Raw genomic sequence first — 10,753 nt, forward strand, 5'->3', positions numbered from 1 at the left:
GATGATCAAGCCTTAAAATTTTACTTAAACGATGATTTTACTTGCCTCTATGTCCTTGATTTTGTGAAATCTAGTTTGAAATTGAATCTACATTTCTGAGTTTATGTTGAATGTTTTTTATGCTCTTGACAAATTTTAAGTTTGATCCATTTCAATTTGAAATTTATGAAAAAATTGTGTTTTTGCCTTGTTTGATTGGTTTTCATCGGTTTAAGGCCTTGTTTTCTTGTTTGTGGGTTAAGCCCACCAAGCCCAGCCCTACATGACTGGGTTGACCCATAAAACTTTAAATCTTTGTTTGGCCTATTACATTTCTGTAAAAGAAAAAAACATTTTTCTTCATTTAAAGCGTGTTTGGCAAACACATCATCAACCTTCATTATACTTTTTTTTTTCATCCCAAATAATTTTTGAAAATTCTAAAAAATCCAGTGATCATTTTGAAATTATTTGTGGGCTCCTAATATATTTTTCAACCATTTCAATTAATATTTAAGGATGAAAATACAACATTTGAGTTTCTCTTTAAAAATGAATCTATAAACACTAAAAACAAAGTTATGGAAGGTTGAAATTTGGCAATATGAGTGCTTTCTTTCTCCTCTATCTCTTTATATGAATCTCTCTCATCTTTCAAAATTTAAGAGCTAAAATATGAGAAAATAAAATTTATGATTAAATTGTCAGAATCTAAGAAGAATAGGGACCAAACACGCATAAAATTTAAACTTGAAGGACCAAATGATATTTTCCCACATGATTGGTGAAAAGGGGCTTTGTTCTTATTTAAATGTTAATTTCAATCCTTAATCTTTTATTTTTATTTTTAATAATAACTTAAAATTTTATCTTGAAAAAGTAAAATCATTAATCCAATGTGATGAAATATGTAAGAGCATGTAAATTGAAATAGATTTCAACACGTAAAATTATTTTAATATAATTTAAAAGGATTAAATTAAAAAAAAGTTTTTATAACAGAAGTGTAAAATAACAAAAAAAAAATTCAAAGACCTAGAATATAAATAATTTGTCTACAAATAATGAGGTGACCATACTAATGGAAAATGATGAACAGTGAATGATTTTAGAGAAATTTTATAGTGTTTAAATTGTAATTAGTACAGTCTGATTCCATCAACTAACAAGACACATCACCGACTTATCCCACATCAAGAATGAATTTCTATAAAATTAAAACAATTCCCTTCAACTTTTTTCTCTTTTCTTCTCCACTGCAGATCTAAAACAATTGCTTTCACATTTCTCTCCTCCTTTCCATCTCATCTCTAAAGATCAGACCGAGTTTTCCTGGAAATATTTTCTCTTCAAATTAAGTTTTTTTTTTTTGTTTTTTTAACAAGAACAGTGTTCCTCCCATCTTTCTTCATCGTAACTCGAAATAATCAATCAGGAAGAAGTCGTTGTCTCTCTGGGTATATCATGATCAGAAATCACGAGGGTTTTCACTGCTCACACAACCTGGCAGAATTGAACCCTTTAAAAAGCAAAAACAAAAAATAATCGGCATATTATTCAAAAATCTCAAATACTTGTTTCGATTTAGCACAGCATCCAAGAAAATCCAGGGCCCAAAAAGACTGAAAACCATGGTAAAATCATAAAATAAAGAGGTAGATTGAGACTGTAGCTGCGTTTAGTTTATAAAATATTTTTTATTTGATAATATATTAAAATAATATTTTATTTTATTTTTTTTAAATTATTTATTGATATATTAAAATGATCTAAAACTACTAAAAAATATTAATTTTAAAAAAAATTAATTTTTTTAAAATATAAAAATAAACAGTGCTAATGATCTTCAACAAGATCTAAAAGGTGTGAAAACCATATTAAATTAATAAATTCATTGTCAACAAAATCCACTCTGTTTTACTGTCCGTCAAAAAAACAAACAACTGTATTTTTAACCCTTTTTTACCCCTTCTTTGTTTCTTGTCATCAAAAGCAATCGAAGTGCCTAAAACAAAACACGCATATCTCCAAATGTTTGGCGTCTCTCTTTAAATTTGTGCTCTAACCAAAAAGCTTCTTTTTTTTTTTTTTTTAATTTTTACAGACAGGTGTCCATCTTAAATTATTAAGCTACCATAATCTAGCATCGAATGGTATCAAATGTCATTCATCGTGGATCGACTTTCCTTCTTAAACCTTAAACTCATGATGTTTTCAAAATATTATTTATTTAAAAATATATTAAAATATTTTTTTTGCATTTTTTAAAAATTATTTTGATATTAACACTTTAAAAGAATTAAAAAATATAAAAATTAAAAAAAATTTATTTTTTTTAAATATGATTTTAACAGCATTTCTAAACAGCAACTTAGTAAGGCTGAAAGAGCATATTCTCTTTGTACCTAGCCCATAGAAATTCGAGGACGTGCCATCCCCTTCTGACCCACATTCCTTAACCGGACAAAACCAATCGAGCAAGAAAATTTCCAATCATTCAAAATTTAAAATCATAATTATTAAACTCAATTTAATTTGGTGCATTACCTTTTTTTTATATTATAATAGTAGTTGTTTTTTAAAGTATTTTTTATTTAAAAATATATCAAATTAATTTTTATTTTTATTTTTTAAAACTTATTTTTAACATTATCAAATTAAAACGATTCAAAAACACTAAAAAAATAATTTTAAGCAATTTTTTTTTATAATTTTTCAAAAACACGGCCATGCTATATTGCCAAACATGATCTTAATAACCTAAGTAAGAATCGATCAACTCAAATTTATAAATTTTTATTAAACAATATCTTTTAATTTTTTTATTTTAAAAAATTAAAATTAAAATTGAATTGACATACTAATATGTAGATGTAAATTTGACTTAAATAGAATCAGATTCTAAATTATCTCTTAAGTAGTGTTTTTTCTTTCTTAAAACATAAGATACAGGACAATACAGATTAAAAAAATATTTGATTGAAGAGATAAATATATAAAAATAAATCGGTCATTGAAATAATTTTGGAATGAATATATATATTTTCAGAATATAATCTACAGAAAAAATATTTATACATAGATAATATTTATTATTTTTTATCACTAAAATATCCATGCAAAAACTCTTAATTTCAAACTTATTCAACTAAGGCATTTAACAATAAACGTGATTATTATTATAGTTTTAAAATCCAACTTGAGGTAATGCTCGAGCTATAGGTCGGCTAGATCAACCCGAAACTGTTCCAATTTTTCTTAAAGGATCGAAATGACAGTTTTTCAAAAGAAAAGTCAACAAGTTTTTTATTTAGGTTTTGATAGAGTCTCGAGTTTACTTGGGTTTTTGATCGGTTCAGACTCGATCAATCATTCCTTTATTTTTTTTGAAATCCAAATTGGTTTAAAACCCCAGGTTATCAAGGTTCTGGGTCGACTCGCTAGACCAATCCAAGTTTTATAACAAGAGTTATTATACTATTATTAATTTTAACATTTAATGTAAAATAAATTAAAAAAATAATATCTAATTATTTGTTTAATAATAATTCAAACAAAAAGTAAAATAATTATATATATATATATATAGACACACACACACACACACCCTCGTCCAAATAAAATATAAAAATAATCGTTTTATTTTATACAACGTTATCAATCACAATTTTATTTATATGTATTGCAATAACCAAAAGCTACTTTCAAAACCCCATTTCAGTCGATCCACCAATCCGCAATCCCAACGAAAATTTCCCATAACAAAACCAAGAAGTTTACAGCATCTCCACCGTCCTTCCACTTCCAATCCAACGGCCACAGATATCGATCCGCGTACTCCTCTCTCATTGGCCACCCCGATTTTCTCTTCTCCTATATAAACCCCAAAACACCCATTCCCTCTTCAGATTTCCTCTCTCATCATTTATCTATCCTCTCCCAAAAGAAATACTCTCTCAACATTTCGTTTCGACTATTTGTTCGAAAAGAGTCAATCAATGGCTGGCAGAGGCAAAACCCTAGGATCTGGAACAGCAAAGAAGGCTACATCAAGGAGTAGCAAGGCCGGTCTGCAGTTTCCGGTGGGTCGTATTGCTAGATTCTTGAAGGCCGGCAAGTATGCTGAGCGTGTTGGCGCCGGCGCTCCTGTCTACCTCGCTGCTGTACTTGAATATCTTGCTGCTGAGGTAATAATGCCTCAACTTTTTTCTTTAATCTTCTCTCTTCGAAGCGTTTTGCTACGATTTTGTGAATCTAGGGTTCTTTTTTTTTTTGGGTTATCTTGATCGTTTTTTGGGAATTATCTTCTTGTTCTCGGAAATTATCCTGTTAATTGTGTTTTTGAAGATGTGGCCGTGGCTAGTCTGTGATTTCGCTTATTGGTTTTTTTGGAATCTAGGGTTTGAACTTGTTCCTGAGTCAATTTTGATGTTCTTAAATTTCCATGTCTGAATCTGAGATTTTTGAATTTTTGTTTCAAAGCCTAAATCAAGGGAAGTTAATCTTATCAATTGGTTTGGTGTTTGATGGGTCCTGTGTATGTTGTGCTGTCAGGTACTTGAATTGGCTGGAAATGCAGCAAGAGACAACAAGAAGACCCGTATTGTGCCACGCCACATCCAGCTAGCAGTGAGGAATGATGAAGAGCTAAGCAAGCTTCTTGGTGATGTTACAATTGCTAACGGGGGTGTGATGCCTAACATCCACAACCTTCTCCTCCCAAAGAAGACTGGTGGCTCGTCCAAGGCCTCAGCTGATGATGACAGTTAAATGTGAAGGAAGAGATTTAAAGGAAGTGTATTTTCAGTCACTGTGACTTCACTGTGATATTTTAAGTCTTTTAGCTTCAATTTTTCTTCAGATTTTAGGACTTGAGGCTGTGTTCATGTAAGGGTAGTTGTAGTAGTTAGGGTTTTACAATTAATGATGTGAATATAAATTGATCATCATCTTTGTGCTCATGTTATGGTGGGAAATATTTTTTTTCTATGTAATGGCATTTAATGCACGACTTGAATCTATCCTTATTTGATTGCATCATCTAATTATTGTTCCGAATGAGATGGGATGTGAGGCAGGCAGTGGGTGTGGAGTGTTGTCTTCCAATTGGAGTTTAGAGCGAGAGGATAGGTTGTTGATTTTGACGCTTGCGTTTTGAAGCGGCTGAAGGATCTTTAGTGTTAGATTTGCATCAATTTCTTGTCGAAGCTTGATATGGTTCCTGGGTTTATTGCTTTTCTAGGTGTAGAAATTGACAGGATTGTTGGGCCACCAATATGTGTGATAATACAGTCTATGCAAGTGCTTAGGAGCGGTGTCCTGATGGTATATGATTGGTATCGAGTGGAATTTACAAGAGATGACTACGAGTCTGTTAATAGATAGGCCATGATTAGAATGGTTATTACAGCAAACTCAGGAATACATTGGAGTGGTTTATACCAAGAACATGGATGTTGACTCGCCAAGTTGCTTCCGTCTTAATTTGTCACTGACGGAAGACTGGTCCTCCCTTGCTTGTTTACATCAAGACTGTTTTTCCGTTTGTATTGTGAGGAGCTAATGAATGATTGTCTTTTAGCTCGCGTAGTTTCTTTTTAATTGATATATTTCAGAGAAGCTTCAATCACTGTTGGAAACATTTAGGCCTGTTTGAGTTTGTGAGCGCTAGGTGTGGTGCTAGAAAAGAAATGCATGTATAACAACAATACATGAAGTAAAAAAAATGACAAGACCAAGGGACAGTGGTTGCATAGAAAATGTTAGTTAAATCAATCTGAATCTGTGGCAAATTCTCTTAGCACAACAAATTGCTAAAACGTGCACATCATATATACTAATATACATAGCGCAAGCAGAATACGTGCTTGAAAATCGCATGGTAATAGCAAGCAGTAAGACATGTTAAAGGAAGAATCACCCTAGCATATTGCAAGCTATATTAATAACTCTTTCCCAGTTGTAGCTAGTTGAGCTCTCTAAATGGTGCTCTCTCCTCAAGAACAGACTGAAGTCTCTTTATTGTTGGTGAAGGACAAGTATTGACATTCTCCTTCACAGCATTGAAAAGCTCAGTATCACACTTCAACATGGGACTAGATGATCCACTATTGTCAAATGACTGCACCATGCATGCCAAGGTTCCCATCAATTGCATGTCCTCATTGGAGAACTGGCTGATTCTCTCACCAAGTCCCGTGAAAAAGCCAAACAAATTGTCCCTTTCTGATGACAACTTCATTACATTTTCAGCCAAACTTTTGTTCCCTTTTTTCAGCTCATCAACCGAGGCTTCTGACATTCTCAGCTTCGTCTCCATTAGATTCTCTAATTTCTTCATTTCCAGCAGTTTTTCTTCTAGTTCAGCTTCAATTTCTATTGCCTTGTGTTTCGATTCCGAGAGTGATTTTTCCTGCAATTCCAGTTTCTTTTGTACAGAAAAGATGTCATCCTCCAGCTCCATTAACATCATTTTCTTCTCTTCAATTTCCAGTTGGGCCAGAATCTCGGCTGAAGCAATCTTCTCCCAGGCCTCATGGACCAAACCAATCTCAGCCTGTTTCTCAGCAAGCTCCAAAGAGAAAGAGATCAACGAGCCATTAAATTTTTGTTCCCTCGACCTTACACATTGCAAGAGGTCGTCTATTCTTTGATCTTTCTCTTCCATGAGCTGGATAAAATGTTCCTTTTCAAGATCAAATTTCCTTTCAGCCTCTACCAGTGTCACCACTGAAACTTCAAGTTCTCTTTTCAGCGATTCTTGCTCCAGCCACCCAACCTCTTTCTGCAGATCATCTAAAATTTTGTCCTTCTCTCTCATGGTTCGTAGAAAACCCTCTTTCTCTGATTCAAAGGACATTACTGTCTCCTTTGCAGAAGTGGCTGCAGCTGACTCTCTTGTTTTAAGCTCTTTCTCAAAGAAATCAATCTGATGCTGCATGCTATCTATTCTACTGTCCCTTGCTTTTAATAGACGGGCAAGGTCATCTTTCTCCTGCTTGATGGTTTCCTCAACTTCTACTTGTGATAGAAGAGAAGCTTCTATGTCTTTGCGCAACAACTGGCTTTCTTCAAGATCATCTTTTAAACGATGAGCAATAGTTTTCCACATCCACAATTCAAATTCCAGAGCATGTCCTTCGTAAATTTTAGCTGCAAAATCAGATTTCAATCTGTCTAAGGCATCACAAACTTCTTGAAGTTTCTCTTTCAAGACTTTTTCCTTCTGGAGAGCTTGCTTTTCCAATCGGTGTTGGCACCTGGATGACTCCTCGAGCATTTCTTTGTATTTCTTGAGTTCTTTTTGCATCTGGAGGTTCTGCTCTTCAATATGATCAAGAGATTGAACCCTTCTCAACAAAGCAGCTGTGTTCTCGTTTTCTTTAGCTAATTCAGCATTTGCAGTGTCCAACGCATCATAAACTTCTCGTAGTTTCTTCTTTAAGTCGGTTTCCACATCCAAAGCTTTCTTTTCTATGAGAAGCTGCTTACTCGATGATTGCTTAACCATTTCCTTATACCTCTCAAGCTCTTTCTTCATCAGGAGCCGTTGCTCTTCAACCAGTTCTAAGTGATCAACCCTCCTAGAAAAACATTCCACCTTCTCATGATGTTCCGCCAATTCAGAACTGGCCATGTCGAATGCATCACAAACTTCTCTGAATTTCTCTTTCGAATCGTTTTCAATCTGCAAAGCTTGCTTTTCTAGGCAACGTTGATGCCTAGATGACTGCTCAAGCGCTTCCTTGTACTTCTCCAACTCTTTCTGCATCAAGAGACACTTCTCTTCTATAAGATCCAAGGCCTTGGCTTTCCTTGACAAAGATACTAACTTCTGATGTTCTTTGGCTAATTCTGAGTTTGCCACGTCCAAGTCATCACAAACTGCCTTAAGTTTATCTTTCAAGTCAGTTTCTGTCTGCAAAGCTTGCTTCTTGAAGCAAAGTTGACTTCTGGACGATTCCTCAAGCAATTCTTTGTATCTTTCAAGCTCTTTCTGCAACAGTAGTCGTTGGTCTTCAACAAGATCCAGGTCCTCAATTCTCTTCAATAAAGATGCAACCTTTTGACGTTCATCCTCGAAATCTGTCATCACTTTAGCCAGAGCAGTGTTCTTTGTCTCCAGCTGCCTCATCAAGAGAGAGACATTTTCTCCCCTTTCTTTGTCACGAAGTCTTGCCTCAGTATCAGCATTCTCAATGTTCATCTGAGCCTCAGTTATACCTGATTTCAACACCAGTAGCATTGTCGAAGCCTCCTCATTCTGCATCTTCAACTGCAATATCAGAGAGTGACAAATTTCCAATTCTATCCCAAGTTCTTCTACTGTTGTTTCTTTGCTCTCTAGTGCAGTCCTGTAATTATCCAGCTCTTCAGTCAATTTCTCCAGTTGAAAGCTCCATTCAGCTTCTTTAGCTCTAAGATTTGAAGAACAATTTTTGTGCATCTGCTCCAAACTCTTGAGTTTGTTTCGCATTTTTGCCAAAGAAGAAGAATTTCCCGTTTCCCGAATCCCAGCCTCCTGAAGTTCTTTAAGGTACACCAGCAACTCCTGATTTTCTTTCTCTAGCCTCCCTGCTTTGTACTCGATTTCTTTGTAAAATGTCTCCTTTGTAGCCAAAGAATGTCTCAGAGCTGCAATTTCTCTGTCCCTCTGAGTGGCCAAGCATTCTAGTTGTGACTTTGCATCCTGACACTCAGTGAAAACATTCTCAAAGCGTGCTTTAAATTCAGAAACCTCAACTTCCAGATGATTTCTCCTGCTTTCTTCACGAGCTAAGGCTTCATTGCACATCTTGAACCGTCTTTCAAGATCTTCTAAGATTCTGGTCTGAGAATCTAAGCGTGACTGCAGTGAGCAAATTTCGTCAATCAATGTGGACTTCTCCATCTCCCACTCTTTCTTGCTTTCCCTGAACTGATCTCGGAGCTTTTCATGTGCTTCTTCTAGATGGCTGAACTGTTCTTTCTTCCATTTTAGCTGATTTTCTACTTTCATGCTCTCCTCCTCTAACTTGAGTAGCATAGCATCCCTTTTCCTCATCTCTTTGGATGCTTTGGCATTTTTCTCTGCTTCCAAGCATTTCTTCTGAGAAGCCGATAGAAGCCCCTTGAGACCTTCAATTTCTGCCATAAACACGTTAATCTTTTGCTCTTGATCTATGTTCTTCTCATTTGCCTCATCTAGTGCCAACACTATCGCCCTTTTCTCCTCCTCCCATTTTTTATACTTCTCACCGCAATCAACTCTAAGCTTATCATTTGCAGTGCTTAGACGTCTGATAACGGACTCTTTTTCATTCAAACTGCATTGCAAATCTTCACACATCCGCTTCACCTTGGAGATCTCCTCTTCCTTTCCATTTGATTCTCGTGCCAGTTTCTCAATCTTAGAACATGCTTCTTGAGTTCGGATAAGCTGTTCACCATGAGCTTTCCTCAGGTTGTCAGCCAATTCTGCTTTGAGTTTCAAATCTGCTTTGAGCTTCTCAATCTCAACTTTCGCTTCATCAAACTCTTCACCCATTTCCTCTCAAGTTTAAAAGAAACAAATCTCACCTGTTCACAAGCAAAAATCTTTCAGATGACAAATTGAAGTTGATTTAAGAGCAATTATGTCAATGGAGAACACAGTACCACAAATAGATATATATTGAAGATCACATTGTGGATATGTCAAGAGGTTCAAATCCAACTAACCAAATCAAATACTGGGCAACAGCATAATAATTCCTATGGTGCTATTTTTTTCTTCCCAAAAGAGCATTGCATCCCTTTTCCAGGTCTAATTAAGAACAGATGGACAGCATAAACCACCACCATTAAAAAAGTGATTAAAATCCTTAAGACCACAAACCCTTTTTACTGTCCCTCTTGTATTATGAAGAACCTACATGTCAACGAGCAAGGCCAATCTTCAGTTTCCAGATCATAAGAAATCAAATAAAACCCAAAATAACCAAAGATTTGGATACCAATTTTAATAAGATTTCCCATGTTTTTTCTCCCAAGATTAAACAAAGACTAAAAATTATTATTATCATTAAAATCTAAAAAGTCTATTTCTTTTCCGTTTTTGCATCCAATAAAAGACCATAATATGTATCTTATTGTCAAAAACATGGAAATCCAAAAGAAAAGGCCTTTAGATCTCATTTTCTGTCAGGATTTCACAATGGCTAACTTAAGTCACTGTGTAGTCTTGTTAAGAACCCCGCATTCAAATAAATAAATCATTAAAGTCCCGGCAAAATGCAGAGAGGCCCAGAAAGAAGGAAACAAAACAAAGGGCTAACTTAAAATGACTTGTAACGAAAAAAGACGTGTGAAAGCTAAAGATTCGAGAGATTAAGAAACCTCACTGCTTGGTGATTCTTTTGACACTTGAACAAGCAATAATAAGAGAGACGACCCAGCAAAAAAAACATACCTGGTTGTCGTCGTCGTTATGGGTTTGGGTTTATTGTTGTTAGAGATTTATCCATGTAAGAAAGAGAGTTTGTTGCGATTTTGTTGGGTTGTAGAGAGAAAGATTGAGATTAGAAGATGAAAGCAAATAGAGAAAGTGTGCAAGAGATAGCCGTTGAGAGGGAGGGGTATTTGATTTGAAATCGAAATCGACTCACACGGCGTCAGGGTTTCGATTTTAACGGTGTGGGAGGTTCGTTGGGCTTGTAACGTGGGCCTACTATATTGAGTTGGGCTTGGCTTCAGAGGTTTTATTTGCTGGGAATTTCTTTCATAATTTTTATAGCGGGACACAGTGGTAAATCAA

General features: G+C 35.0%; 2 protein-coding genes across 3 annotated transcripts; one reads left to right on the top strand and one right to left on the bottom strand.

Moving 5' to 3' along the window:
• The first annotated feature begins 3,870 nt into the window (after nt 1-3,870).
• LOC133703509 (probable histone H2A.1) lies at nt 3,871-5,019 on the top strand. The gene is made up of 2 exons (XM_062128088.1): nt 3,871-4,166; nt 4,534-5,019. Exons 1-2 carry the CDS (start codon nt 3,978-3,980, stop codon nt 4,747-4,749), a joined length of 405 nt encoding a protein of 134 aa, XP_061984072.1. The 5' UTR covers nt 3,871-3,977; the 3' UTR covers nt 4,750-5,019.
• A 708-nt stretch (nt 5,020-5,727) lies between these two features.
• Nucleotides 5,728-10,577, bottom strand: LOC133703508 (uncharacterized protein At4g38062-like). 2 transcript variants are annotated; one of them, XM_062128086.1, is made up of 2 exons: nt 10,409-10,577; nt 5,728-9,537 (listed from the first exon to the last, which is right to left on the bottom strand). In XM_062128086.1, the coding sequence occupies exon 2, from the start codon at nt 9,503-9,505 to the stop codon at nt 5,945-5,947; it is 3,561 nt and encodes a 1,186-aa protein (XP_061984070.1). In that variant the 5' UTR covers nt 9,506-9,537; nt 10,409-10,577; the 3' UTR covers nt 5,728-5,944. The 2 variants fall into 2 exon arrangements, with proteins under 2 accessions (XP_061984070.1, XP_061984071.1); XM_062128087.1 differs by lacking the exon at nt 10,409-10,577 and adding an exon at nt 9,679-9,943.
• Nucleotides 10,578-10,753: the final 176 nt, after the last annotated feature.

This window comes from Populus nigra, chromosome 9 (assembly GCF_951802175.1).
Source record: "Populus nigra chromosome 9, ddPopNigr1.1, whole genome shotgun sequence".
NCBI lineage: Eukaryota > Viridiplantae > Streptophyta > Magnoliopsida > Malpighiales > Salicaceae > Populus > Populus nigra.